This window comes from Rhinopithecus bieti, unplaced genomic scaffold (assembly GCF_001698545.2).
Source record: "Rhinopithecus bieti isolate Rb0 unplaced genomic scaffold, ASM169854v2 scaffold_7580, whole genome shotgun sequence".
NCBI classification, from domain to species: domain Eukaryota; kingdom Metazoa; phylum Chordata; class Mammalia; order Primates; family Cercopithecidae; genus Rhinopithecus; species Rhinopithecus bieti.
In genome coordinates, this window is record NW_016805470.1 from 922,601 (window position 1) to 936,872 (window position 14,272).

Consider the following 14,272-nt stretch of genomic DNA (forward strand, 5'->3'; position numbering starts at 1 on the left):
GATCTTTTTTTTTGGTTGTAAAAATTCTTTTTCAGTAAATAAAACAATACATCCAGCTTTTTTTTTTTTTTTTTTTTTTTTTTTTTGATCAGGGTTAACACGGTTGTCTTTCTCTGCCCTTTACTTTAATCTATAAGTGTGTTTATATTTAAAGTGGGTTTCTTATAGACAACATATACTTGGGTCTTGGTTTTTGATCAATTCTCTGACAATCTCTTTCTTTAGTTGGTATACTGAGATTATTTACACGTAAAATGATTATTGATACAGTTGGGTTAATGTTTACCATATTTGCTGTGTCTTCTCTTTGATGTCCTTGTTCTTTGTTCCTATTTTTATCTTCCACTCTTTCTGCCTTTTGCGGTTTTGTTTGAGCATTTAATATGATTCCAGTTTTTCTCCTTTGTTAGCATATTAATTTTGCTTCCTTTTTACTTTTTAAAAAGGGTTTGTTCTATAATTTGCATTTCTAACTGATTCAAGTCCACTTTTAAATAACACTATACCTCTTCATGGGTAGCGCAGGTACTTTATAATAGGTTATTCCCAGTGTCTCCCTCCCGTCTCTTTGACATTGCTTCAATTCATTTAGCTTATCCATGAGCTGTGATTATCCAACATATTGTTGCTATTATTATCCTAAACAAACCCTTATCTTTTAGGTCAGTCATGAATTTAAAAAGAAGGATTTTATTTATTTATTTATTTATTTGTTTGTTTATTTATTTATTTATTTTTGAGATGGAGCCTTGCTGTGTCACCCAGGCTGGAGTGCAGTGGTGCGATCTCATCTCACTGCAACCTCCACCTCCTAGGTTCAAGCGATTCTCCTGTCTCAGCCTCCCCAGTAGCTGGGATTACAGGCACGTGCCATCATGCCTGGCTAATTTTTGTATTTTTAGTAGAGATGGGGCTTCACCATCTTGGCCAGGCTGGTCTCGAACTCCTCGTGATCCACCCGCCTTGGCCTCCCAAAGTGCTGGGATTACAGGCGTGAGCCACCAGGTCCGGCCTATTTTTTCTTTATTTATTCCTTCTTGAATGCTCTTCCTTTACGTAAATCCAAGTTTCTGACCTATGTCATTTTCCTTCCCTCTGAAGAGCCTCCTTTAACATTTTGAGGGGCTGGACAGGGTGGCTCATGCCTGTAATCCCAGCACTTTGGTAGGCTAAGGCAGGAGAATCTCCTGAGGCCAGGAGTTTGAGATCAGCCTGGGCAAGATAGTGATACCCCATCTCTAAAAAAAGGATCACTTGAACCCAGCAGTTCAAGGTTATAGTGAGCTATGATGGCACCACTACACTCCAGCCTAGGCTACAAGGTCGCTGTCTCTAATGAAAATAAAATAAAACTTTTTTTTGCAAGGCAGGTCTACTGACAACAAATTATCTCCAATTTTGTTTGTCTGAAAAAGTCTATCTTCCTCACTTTTGAAGGATAATTTTGATGGATACAGAATTCTATGCTTTTTTTTTTCCCCTTCAACACTTTAAATATATCACTCTACTCTCTTACTTGCACAGTCTCTGGAGAGAAATCTAGTGTAATTCTTATCTTTGTACCAATAGGTAAGGTGAGTTTTTTCCTCCAGCTTTTTTCAAGATTTTATCTGTCTTTAGTTTTCTGCAGTGTGAATACGATATGCCTTGGTGGAGATTTTTGGCATTTATCCTGCTTGATGTTCTCTGGGCTTTCTGGATGTGTAGTTTGGTGTTTGTCATTAATATTAGAAAAGTCTTAGCAATTATTAATTCAAATATTTATTCTCTTCCTTTCTCTCTTTGCCTTCTGGCATTCCCATTATGCATATGTTACTCCTTTTGAAATTGTCCCACAGTTTGGGGATATTTTGTTCCATCTCTGAAATTTCTTTTCTTTTTGCTTTCAGTTTGGGAAGTTTCTATTGACATATCCTCTGCCCACTGACTCTTTCCTTGACTGTGACCAGTCTACTAATGAGCCCATCAAAGGTGTTCTTTACTTCTATTACAGTGTTTTTGGTTTTTACCATTTCTTTTTTATTGTTTCTTAGAGTTTCAATCTCTTTGATTATATTACTCATCTGTGCTTGCATATTGTCCATTTTTTCCATGAGATCTGTTAACATATTAATCAGTTATTTTTATTTTTGTTTTCTTCAGATGGAGTCTTGCTCTTGTCGCCTAGGCTGGAGTGCAGTGGTGCAATCTCGGCTCACTGCAACCTCCACCTCCCAGGTTCAAGCAATTCTCCTGCCTTAGCCTTCCAAGTAGCTGGAATTACAGATGTGCACCACCACGCTCAGCTAATTTTTGTATTTTTAGTATAGATGGGGTTTCACCGTGTTGGCCAGGCTGGTCTCCAACTCCTGACCTCAGATGATCCACCCGCCTCAGCCTCCCAACGTGCAAGGATTGCAGGCGTGAGTCACTGCACCCGGCCTAATCAGTTATTTAAAATTCCCACCAAATCTCTGTCATAGCTGAGTCTGGTTCTGATGCTTGCTCTGTCTCTTCAAATTATGTCTTTCGCCTTCTAGTATACCTTGTCATTTTTTTTGTTGTTGTTGAAACTGAGCATGATGTGCTAGAAAAAAGGAACTTCAGTGAATATGCCATTAATGTGAATTTTTATGTTTAACAGGATAGGAGTTAGGCTATATTTACCGTTTGCTGTAGTTGTGGGTGTCAGATGATTCAATCTCCCCTAAAGCCCTTGCTACTGTTTTCTCTATTCATTTAGGGTTTCCCTCAAAACTCCATCTTAAATAGAATCTGAACCTTGCAGTTCTTTCTGTTATAAACCCCTGACATTATACGGGGGTCCTATTGATGTGGTGGTAAGGTGTAGGGGGGAGGAAAAATGTTCTATAGTTCTATAATTATATCTCAGTCTTTTAGTGAGCCTGTGCCCCTGGGCTCTGACCTTCACAAATGCTTCTCAGCTTCCTTCCTGACCTCAGGTGAGACAGGAAAACCTGAAGGGACTAGAGGTGGGTACTTTTCTTTCCCCAGGTCAGTTACGCTCCGGTCAAACTCCAGTCAGCTAGGCTCACTTCGGCAAAACAGCTTCCCTTAAGAGCAGACCTTTGTTAAGATCAGAATGCTCTGGGCATATTTCAAACCGGTTGTTTTTCCTGCTGGAAGCAGCAGGGAATTTTCCTTCAATCCCCACAGGCATGCGCCACCGCAGGAAGCTAATTTTTTTTTTTTTTAAAGACAGAGTCTGGCTCTGTCACCCAAGCTGGAGTGCAATGGCATGATCTCAGCTCACTACATCCTCCACCTCCCGGGTTCAAGCGATTCTCTTGCCTCAGTCACCCAAGTAGCTGGGATTATAGGCGCGCACCACCATGCCCAGTAATTTTTGTATTTTTAGTAGAAATGGGGTTTTACCATGTTGGCCAGGCTGGCTCTAACTCCTGACCTCACAGTGAAATTCAGTAGGGCTCCTGGAGGTAAAACTCATGAAAATGTGCCCCAACCAAGGCAGTCATTCTCACGCAGACCAGAGGATTTCAAAATAAGTGGCCTTTGGACCTTGAGGGAGAAGAGATTTCTTTCCCTAGCCTTTGCAAGGTTTGTGGCTGAGACCCCAATAACAAAAGACAGATTAACAAGAGAAAAGCATCCAATTTTATTTAATGTAAGTTTTAGGGGACACACGAGCCTTCAGAAATGAAGACCCAAATATACGTGGAAAACTGTATTTTTATGGACACTTGTGCAGAAGTATGATTGCAGGACAAAAGGGTATGATGTCATGGTTATCAACCAGGGGGAAGTAGCCAGGTCTGTTTGTTCAGATTCCTCTTGGCCTCTCTGTGTGACTTTCCTTTCCTTGGGTATAGGGCAGGACACCTGTCACAGGAGGTCTTCAAGGGAAAAGGGAGGGAGAAGTCCAGAGAGTGACCTTACTGCTTCTACAGTTTTCTTAGTTTCCTTCGGCTTAAAATACTCAATATGCCAAGGTGCCATATTTTGGGGTGTCCTGTTCTGAGCCCCGCAGAGCTCACAAGCTCACGTAATCATCTTGGACGTTTTATTTCTCACGTCCAGGGACATTTTCCAGGGCCTGAGGCCATTGGAACCAGAACTGTCCATTTCCTGCCCCTGCAGGTGACAGGCTGGGAAGGAGATCCTCGAGCAAGCGGGCTCTCAAAGCCGAGGGAACTCCGGGCAGGCGCGGAGCTCAGCGAAGCCAGAAGGAGCGTGCTGGGGGCAGCCCAAGCCCGGGGTCTCCCCGGAGGAAGCAAACAGGGCGCAGGAGACACGGAGAAGAGCTGGGGGAACAGGAGCGGAGCAAGGCAGAGAGGACCTGCCGGGGGAGGAGAAAGAGAGACGAGAGGGCTTCCTTCAAGGAGCAGACAGCAACCCCAAAGAAGGAAAAGGAGATTCCGAGGAAGGAGAAGTTGAAGCGGCAGAAGAAACCCAGGTGTGTTGTGGCTCCGATTCTGCGCGCTCGCTCCGCGCGCTCTCGCTCCTTCGCGGCCCTTCTCCTTCCCCCATGAGGGGCTGATGTCCTCCTCCCTGGTGAGAGGCAGCCCGTGCCCTCGCTCTGGCTTCCGCATCTCCCAGCCCTTACCACTGCCCCGCTCTGCGGTGGATTCTTTATCCCAGAACCGGGATGAAGGTCGCAGGTCCTCGCACGAGGAGTGCCCACGGGCTGTCCACTCCACTGTCTCATGGCACACTGGTGAAGTGGAGCGCGGGTGGTGAGGTGACAGGGCATCAGGGTGGGACAAGACCCCGCATCCCCTGAATTTCAGCTGGTGACTCACCCCAGCTCTTGAAGAGGAGGAGCTGAGAGACATGAACAAAATTGGATTCAGGAACCATCCGAGGGCTTAAGAACACCTCTTTCCGGATTCCGGATCTGGGCCAGTTTCCTATTCCGGAAACGTGGCACTGTCTAGGAGACCTTCAAGGATGCTGCCAGCTCTGAAATTCTGGAGCTTGGAGATTTTATTTGTTTTGCTTCCTTTGTTCCATTACCATTAGCACCAACTAGCACGTGTGGGTTAGTGGACAGGGCCAGCTTATGGCATCAGAAAGTGAAGATTTGGGGTTCATGTTTTTGCTATCAATTTTAGTAGGTGTCTCCTCTTTGCCTCGCTTTTTCAATCATTGAGGATAATAGATGCCTTATTCGTTGCTCAGATTGTTTTAAGAATTCCTTGTGATAGGAGTAGGAAGGCTTTTGCAAGAGTTGGGAATATTAGGATTATGGTGAAGAGTTGATGTTATTTCCCGGTGGTTTGTAGCAAATCCTCTTTGCCCACAGCCTCAGTTGGGTGCTTCGCCTTCCTCTCCACCTTTACAGAGAGGCTCTTAAACAAGGCCACTGATTTTTTCTGTCGCCATGCCAACCATCCTGGCTTGGTTAGAGCCTTTGTCTACTGTCTGGCTGCTCCCAGACATGAACTAAAGAGGTAAAGGGTGCATAGTGCCCTCGGCCATTTAAAAATAATGTGAATGCACCGTTGATGGGCCCTGGGTGTCCTGAACTTTAGAGGGAGCCTGTACCATCCCAATGGGCCACAGACTCATTCGTCATTTTCAGCTGAGGGCCATGCCAGGGCATTAGAGAGATGAAAACGTTCAGTTCCTGTTGCCTAGATACTGACAGTGTGGCACAGGAGATAAGACATAGGCACTGGTAATCCTAAGACAAGGCAGAAAGCAATATGCATGCAAGACAGGACTTGACGGAGCGCTGAATTCCTGGGGTGCTGGGCCATCAGGGTTCCTCCATGGAGAAGGTGAACATCTCAGTGAGACTTTGAAGAACAGGTGGAATGTGAATAAGCAATGACTGAATGCCCAACCCCCCAAACTGTGGGAACACCCCATGCAGAGACTCAAAGGTAGCTATCATTGATTGGGTGTGCGTGAAGTATGGCAAAAAAAAAAAAAAAAAAAAAAAAATCTCTGTGTTCTAGGCTTTTCAACCTTTAAGGGCATCCTAAAACTTCTGCTTTGCTACCCAGGAGTTAATCAGAAGCTAAAACACCCTGAGACTGCTGCAAACCTGTCTTTAAAACCTGCAGTAACCCAAGCCCACACCCTGATACTGCCATTTATGAAACACACTCAGGCTGCCCAGCCATAACCCTTCCTTAGTCCTTTTCTTTACCTACCTGATTGGGCGCTGTCTCGCTCAGCTGAGAGTCACTATTTTTATCACTAAAGGAGTCAGAATAGGCTGGAGGCTGTAAGGAGCACACACAGACACTTGGATTTTGGGACAATTGAGCACATAGTATTATCTGGGAGATGGGGAGGTCCCCAGCTGGAAATTCTCTACAGCCCTGCTGTCCAGTATGACAGCCACTAGCCGCATGTGGTTGCCGAGCACTTGAAATGTGGCCCGTGTGCCTGAGGAACCGCATTTCTCATTTAATTGTAACTCAATGTTAATACCACTGAGTTGACATAAGCGTTGGTGAATTTACTTAATTTGGGCAGGTGTAGTTTTGAAACTGATTTGACTTTGAAGCCAAAACAGTTCTTCTACAAAAAGAAAAACTACTGTTGTCAATGCAGATACAAATATCAAAGGAAAATAATATTTTGCTACTTGATTCAGTTATTGGGAATCTTTTAAGTATGTCTAAAACAATTTGGGCAAATGTACTTTTTTCACCTATCAACTTATAAGATATACAGATTAAATATATCTGATGAAAGTTTAACATCTGAATAGCCTTGCAGTGTGAGTACAAAATGAATACTGACCTTTGAAGACAGTATTTTTTAAACGACTGAAATATCTCTAATAATTTTCTATTGATTACAGGTTAAATTCCAGTTTTTAATATATTTGATAAACTATATTATTAAAATTGCTTTAATCCATTGCTTTTTACCACTTCAAGGTGCCTACTAGAAAAATTTACGTTACAGTAAGTGGCTTGTGTCCTATTTCTGTTGGGGCGCACTGAGCTGTGTGTGGTTTGTGGGAGGACTCGGAGAAATGGAGGATGGGGACGCAGCCCTCTGGGGCCCTGGGCTACAGGATAGAATTTTGGCCTCCGCTGCCAGGCGATGGGAGTCACCGATGGCTTCTGAGCAGGGGGCAGGAGTGCCATCTTGCCTGTGGGCGCCTCCTCACTCCACAGCACCTAAGGACACCACCTCCTTTCCATCTCCCCTCTGCCTCTGCCCTGGCTCTGCCTCCAGATCATCCTCCTTGGCCTCCAGTGCCTCTGGTGGGGAGTCCCTGTCTGAGGAGGAACTGGCCCGGATCTTGGAGCAGGTGGAAGAAAAAAAGAAGCTCATTGCCACCATGCGGAGCAAGCCCTGGCCCATGGCGAAGAAGCTGACAGAACTCAGGTGAGCAGGCTGCGGGCCAACCAGGGCCGCCCGATTCCACAGCTCCTTCTGATGGGAATGGGAGCCCCTCCCTCCACATTTCCCCAAAGGGGCTTGATGTGAAGGGGGATGCTCCAGCAAGGAGCACAGCACTCAGGGAGCCCCATGAGAGTCAAGGCAGCCCTGCTGCTCGCCAGCACCACAGGCCCTGGAGGGGGAGCCATGGAAGACTTAGAGGACTCCCGACCTGTGCCCATGCCTTCCCCTGCCTGGCTGCCCCTTTTGTCCCATGCCGCACCTCATCTTGTGGCTTCTGTGCCTCCCTCACAGCCCAACACAGACATGCCTTCCCCCAGAAGCTTTCTAGACCCCCTCCTCCTCAAAAGCAGGTCTCTCTCATGTTCCTGGAGCACCCAGCATCTCTCCATGTGTACACACTCTCACTCGTGTGATTTGCACAGTGAGTTGGGAGAGAGTCTGTCTGAACCACTGTCACATCCCCATTGCCTGGCACAAGGTCAAGCTGGCCCCCATGCAGCATGACTATTACTCTGTGAATGGCAGCAGGCCTCCTGCCCATGCCACTCGACTCCTGTTTTCTACTCAGCCACTTCTTTGGTTTCCATGTAAAAGGCTGATGATGCACAGAGCATTTGATGATTCTGGGGTCCTTGCTGCAGTTTTGAAGTAACAGTAGGCTGGGCGCAGTGGCTCACACCTGTAATCCCAGCACTTGGGAGACCAAGGCGGGTGGATCACTTGAGGTCAGGAGTTTGAGACCAGCCTGGCCAACATGGTGAAACCCCGTCTCTACTAAAAGACAAAATTAGCTGGGCGTGGTGGCAGGCACCTGTAGTCCCAGCTACTCGGGAGGCTGAGGCAGGAGAATCGCTTGAACCCAGGAGACAGAGGTTGTAGTGAGCCGAGATCATGCCACTGAACTCCAACCTGGGCAACAGAGGGAGACTCTGTCTCAAAAAAAAAAAAGAAAGAAAGAAAAAAAAAGAAATAGCAGCAGCAGTCATGTTACATACTTTTGAGTTTCTGCTAAAAGTTCCTATCCAACATGACCATTTTCCCCAAGGTCCCTCTGTTTTTTTGCCACAGTGTTGGGGGTGACACTCCCCCCCATTTCCTCTTAGGGAGCCCATGCTCCCTGGCTCCTCTCATACCTGAGCTTCCTCATTCCTCAAGTCAAACTCCTCACCCTTTATTAAAGCAGAGCAGTTTGACAGCCATATTTTCGCACTATTTATCCCAAGAGGCACAGTAAAGATCTAGCTACACCAATACTGGGGAGACCCTGACAAGGAAAACAAAGCTTACCCCACGGCCCTGCAAATTATTACGTCATCTCCTATACAGCTGCAAGAAAAAAACACCTTCTGGTAATGCCTCCAGGCCTATGCTTTAGGCCAGTGCTGCTGAGCACCAGAGCTTTCTGCAATGATGGAAATCAGTCTAAATCTGCACTGTGTAACACACAGCCTCTACCACGTGTGGTTACTGAGTGCTTAAAACAGATTAGTGTAACTGAAAAACTGATTGTTTTGTTTTAGCTTTTATTTAAACTTAAATTTATGTATAGCATAGTGACTATAATTAATAACAATGTATTGGATACCTGAAAATTGCTAAGAATAGATTGTAAGTGTTCTCACCACATACAAGAAATAAGTATGGGAGGCAATGCATATGTTAATTAGCTTGATTTAGCAATTCATAAGGTATACATATATCAAAACATCGTACACCATAAATATACACAATTTTTTTTTAAGAGAGTCTTGCTCTGTTACCCACGCTGGAGTCCAGTCCACCATGTTAGCTCACTGTGGCCTTGAATTTCTGGGCTCAAGTGATCCTCCTGCCACAACCTCTCCAGTAGCTGGGACTATGGGCATATGCCATCATACCTGGCTAATTTTTAAATTTTCTGTGGAGACAGGGTCTCGCTATGTTGCCCGGGCTGATCTCGAACTCCTGGACTCAAGTGATCCTCCAACCTCAGCTTCCCCAAGTATTGTGATTACAGGCATGGGCCACCACACCTGGCCCGTTTGTCAATTAAATAATAAAATAACAAATTAATTTAAAAAATTTAAATAGTCCTATGTGGTGGGTAGCAACAGTATGGAAGCTAGGCTTAGCTCTGGGCTGTCTTCCTTCTCAGCCTCCTCCTTTTTTTCTTTGAGACGGAGTCTTGCTCTGTCGCCCAGGCTGGAGTGCAGTGGCGCAATCTCAGCTCACTGCAACCTCCGCCTCCCACGTTCAAGAGATTCTCCTGCCTCAGCCTCCCAAGTAGCTGGGACTACAGGCGCCTGCCACCACGCCTGGCTAATTTTTTGTATTTTTAGTAGAGACAGGGTTTCACTGTATTCACCAGGATGGTCTCAATCTCCTGACCTTGTGATCCGCCTGCCTCGGCCTCCCAGAGTGCTGGGATTACAGGCATGAGCCACCATGCCTGGCCCTCAGCCTCTGCTTTTTGAATCCTTTCTCCCTGCTCCCTCCAAGCTGGGCTCCTTCTCCTGCCAGCAGGGTAGAACGGCCATCTGTCACTCTAACAGAATCTCACTCCCACTCAGGTGTCACCAGAACACATCTTTTATTAACAGTGGAAAAAGTATAGCCTTGATGCTTATGGAAATAAGATCTCCAGCTGGCTGTAAGTCTCAGGGACTGTGACAATTCCTGAGGGCTCCCTCAGCTGTCAGAGGAGAAATCTGACATCTCCTCCCTGCCTCTGAGGGGCAGAGTTCCTGGGGCTGGCGGGATGGGCAGAAGCTGAGGCCTGAGAAGCCGAGGAGGCCTAGGCCTCTCTCACTGGAGCGGGTCTCCCAGCAAAGAGTGGTCTCCTCCCCTGGGCCTCCCTCCCGTCTCTTCCTAGCTTCTTCCCTTCCCCATGGCTCCTTATCCTGGACTCAGGTTTAAGGCTCTCCAGCTTCTGGGTCTCCACCCAAGCTGCTGCCTCTGCCTAGAAGATCCGTGCTTTCTGCCACCTTCCTTGCTAATTCCTACACACCTTGTAAGACTCTGGCCAAGTGCCCTCTCCGCAGGGAAGTCCCCATTGCCCCTCCCCACAAGCAGGCTGATTGATTTACTGCCCCCCTCATGCCAAGGCACTGTCCCCTCTCTTGACTGGATGCTCTTGTTTTCAGAGCTGTGTCTCCTTCATCGTTTACTATTAACTCCTTTTTATATATAGCCAGTCTTTGCTGGGCACGCCCTTTGTGCCAGGCACTGTTCTGAGTGTGGTATGTATAACAATTCATTTAATCTTCACAATCACCCTATGATGTAGGTACTACTATTATTGTTACCATTTTACTGATGAGAAGACTGAGGCACAGAGCAATTGAGTAATTTGCCCAAGACTACACAGCAAGTTAAGTGGCCCAACCAGGATTTGGACTCAGGAATTCTGACTCCAGAGTTTGCACTGTTTGTTTTTTTGTTCATTTGTTTGTTTTTGTTTTTGTTTTTTTTTTTTTAGAGACAGGTCTTGCTATGTTGCCGGGACTGGTCTCGAACTCCTAGGCTTAAGTGATACTCCCACCTTGGCCTCCCAAAGTGCTGGGATTACAGAGTCTGCTCTCTTAATTTGCAATCGTCTCTCCAGAATTACCAGACATTCGACAATGCACCCCCTTTGCTTCCAGTATGATTTCTTCTTCTGAAAATAAAGTCTCCAGCTACAGACAGCATCCCCATACTATCTCCTCTCTTTTAGAAATAGTAGTGTGGGGGTCCCAGTCTCTGGCCCAGTCAGGCACTGGCTGACCTGAGCATGGTTACTGTAGACTATCTAAAAAGGCTTGCCAGTGCTGGTGTGGTGGCTCACACCTGTAATCCCAGCACTTTGGGAGGCTGAAGTGGGCAGATCACTTGAGGTCAAGAGTTCAAGACCAGCCTGGCCAACATGGTGGTACCTCATCTCTACTAAAAATACAAAAGTTAGCCAGGTGTGGCGGTGCATGCCTGTACTCCCAGCTGCTTGGGTGGCTGAAACAGGAGAATTTCTTGAACCAGGAAGTGGAGGTTGCAGTGAGCCGAGATCATGCCACTGCATTCCAGCCTGGGTGACAAAGTGAGACTCTGTCTCCAAAAAAATATGAAAACAAAAGGCTGGCTAGACATAAAAAGCAACAGCAGTGAGTGGGGCAAACCTGAATTCACACCTCTGCCACATCTGGAGACTTTGGTTGGCTACTCAATCCCTCTCAGGCTCACTTCCTTCCCTTAACCTCTCTGAGCCTAATAATTCTCACTTGTAAAATGGGAATAATAACATCTACCTCACAGAGTTGTTCAAACAATTTCAAAATATTTTTATTAAGTGCCCAGCACATAATATGCAATTAATAAATAGCGATTACTGTTGTTATTAAAGCTTGAATATCTTTTATGCCTGACACTATGCTGAGGCCTGAGAGATGAGGTTGGGGAGCAAAGATGAATCAGAGAAGCATGTGGACATCATCAATAATGATACACAGTAGGATGTGAAGTTGGCATAACAGCTTCTAGTGCCCATGAATCGGAGATATTTGCTTTAATCATAGAATTAATCAGGTCTATCTCTCAGCTTTGTCCGAAGCCTAATGTCTTAGAAAACTACCCAATCTGCTTGCTTTCTTCAGAGTGATTAGAGGACTTCTGCTTCTAGGTAGATGGAGTAGAGACGCTTTTCCCTATTCTTCCCACTAAGTACGACGAAAACCCTGAATGTTACATTTAAAGCAAATATAAGATTTGAAAAGGTAGAAAGAAGAAGGCAAACTGGCTAAGAGCCTCAGGACCAAAGGGATGACCAGGGCACGGAGTTCCTTGGATTTTCTTTTTTACCTTCTGTATCCCAGACTGCTATTGGAAAAGCTGGCAACCCAAAAACTCCAATGGATGCAGCAAAAAAAAAAAAATGCCCCAAGAAAAACCTGCTATTTCTAGCCAAAGGGCCGAGAAAGAAACAGACTGGCAAGACAGAAAACTTTTGGACAACAACTGTTCTCCAGCCAAATACCACAGACAAAACAACAGCCCCCATTCCCAACCCTGGCAGCAAAGGCAAGTGGGGAAGCCTGGATACCCACCTTTGCCAGGCCAAAGCAAGGTGCCTCAATACCCCTAACCAGGGTGTGTCAGAGAAGGCTGAGTGGGAAGCAGGGACCTTCATCCCCAGCAGGTAGTCATGATGCCTCCCTTTCCCCATGGTTTCGGTGAGGACCATGTGGGGAGTCTAGACTCTCACCACCACCTGGAAGTAACCAGGCTTGAGTGGAGGCCTGGTGAGAAGCCTGAACCCCATCCCTGCTTAGCAGTGACAAGAAGCTTCTCCTCAGCCTCAGGTGTCAAAGGAGGCCAAATGAAGACTCTGGACTTTCACTCCCACCTGGAAGTAACCAGGCAACATCACCTTCAATTACCACAGGAATGTCAGAGGCGGCCGGGTGAGACATAAGATTTAGATAATATCGAGAGTCTTATAATATCCAAAATTCCAGGTTTCAATTAAAAATCACTTGCCATACCAAGAACCAGGAAGACCTCAAACTAAACGACAAAAGATGATCGACAGGTGTTAACACCAAGATGACAGAGATGTTAGAATTGTCTGACAAAGGTTTTATTTCATTTATTTTTATTTTTTATTTTTGTAGAGACAGGGTCTCACTATATTGCTCAGGCTGGTCTTGAACTCTTGGGCTCAAGCAATCCTCCCACCTCAGCCTCCCAAGACACTGGGATCACAGACATGAGCCACCACACCTTGCCCGACAAAGGTTTTAAAGCAACCATCATAAAAATGCTTCAACGAGCAATTGTGAACACATGAAACAAATGAACAAAACAGAAAGTCTCAGAAAAAAAAAATAGAAATTATAAAGAGGAACAACTGGAAATTTTAGAAGTAAAAAAATGCAATAACTGAAATGTTTAAAACTCAGTGAGTGGGCTCAACAACAGAATGAAGAGAACAGAGTAAAAACTCAGTGAACTTGGAGATAGAACAAGAGAAATTACTCAGTCTAAACAATAGAGAGAAAATAGCCTGAAAAAAAAAATGCACAGAACTTCAAGGATGTGTGGGACTATAATAAAAGACCTAACATTAGTATCGTTGGAATTCCAGAAAAAGAGGAAAAAAAGGGTGAGACTGAAAAAGTATTCAAGGAAATTATGGCTAAAACTGTCTCAGATTTGGCAAAACGTACAGATTGAAGAAGCAACACAAATCCCAAATAGGATAAACCCAAAGCAAAGAAATTCATTCCGAGACACATCATAGTCAAACTTCTAAAAACTTGTAGGCGGTCAGACAGAAACAAAACATTACCTACAGGGAAAAAAACACCATTATAATGACAAGAAATTTCTCATCAGAAACCACGGAAGACAGAACACAGTGACATAACAATTTTCAAGTGCTAAATGAAAAGAATTCTCAGCCCAGAATATATTTACAGTGAAAATATCTTTTAAGAATAAAGGAGAAATCAAGACATTCCCAGATGAAGGAAAACTAAGAGAATCTGTCACCAGACTTACCCTATAAGAATGGCAACAAGAAGTTCTCTAAACAGAAAGAATATAATTTTTTTTTATATAATAAAGGGGGAATTTTGGAACATCAGGAAGGAAGAAAGAACGTGGTAGAAAAAATATTGGAAAATGTCCCCTTGAGTTTTTAAAAACATATTTGACAGTTGAAGCAAAAATTATAACACCATATAAAGTAGTTCTCAATAAATGTAGAAGAAATGTTTAAGACAATTACATTATCAGTGAGGAGGGTAAAAGGATATAAGAAAGCAGCAAGGTTTCCACACTTCATTCTAACCAGTAAAATATCAGTAGACTTTGAAAGCTAAGTAGACTATATATAATATAATAAATAAGTATAACACCTAGAGCAACTACTAAAAAGCTATACAACAAACATACCCAAAGACTGGCTATATATAAAAAGGAATTAATA

At 44.8% G+C, this 14,272-nt stretch overlaps 1 protein-coding gene across 1 annotated transcript in view; it reads left to right on the top strand.

Moving 5' to 3' along the window:
• TMC2 (transmembrane channel like 2) overlaps positions 1-14,272 on the top strand; it is a 124,656-nt gene that overhangs the window by 21,910 nt on the left and 88,474 nt on the right. The window contains 2 exon segments of the mRNA XM_017872526.1: positions 4,099-4,414; positions 7,162-7,314. Coding sequence (XP_017728015.1) covers positions 4,099-4,414; positions 7,162-7,314 — 469 coding nt within the window.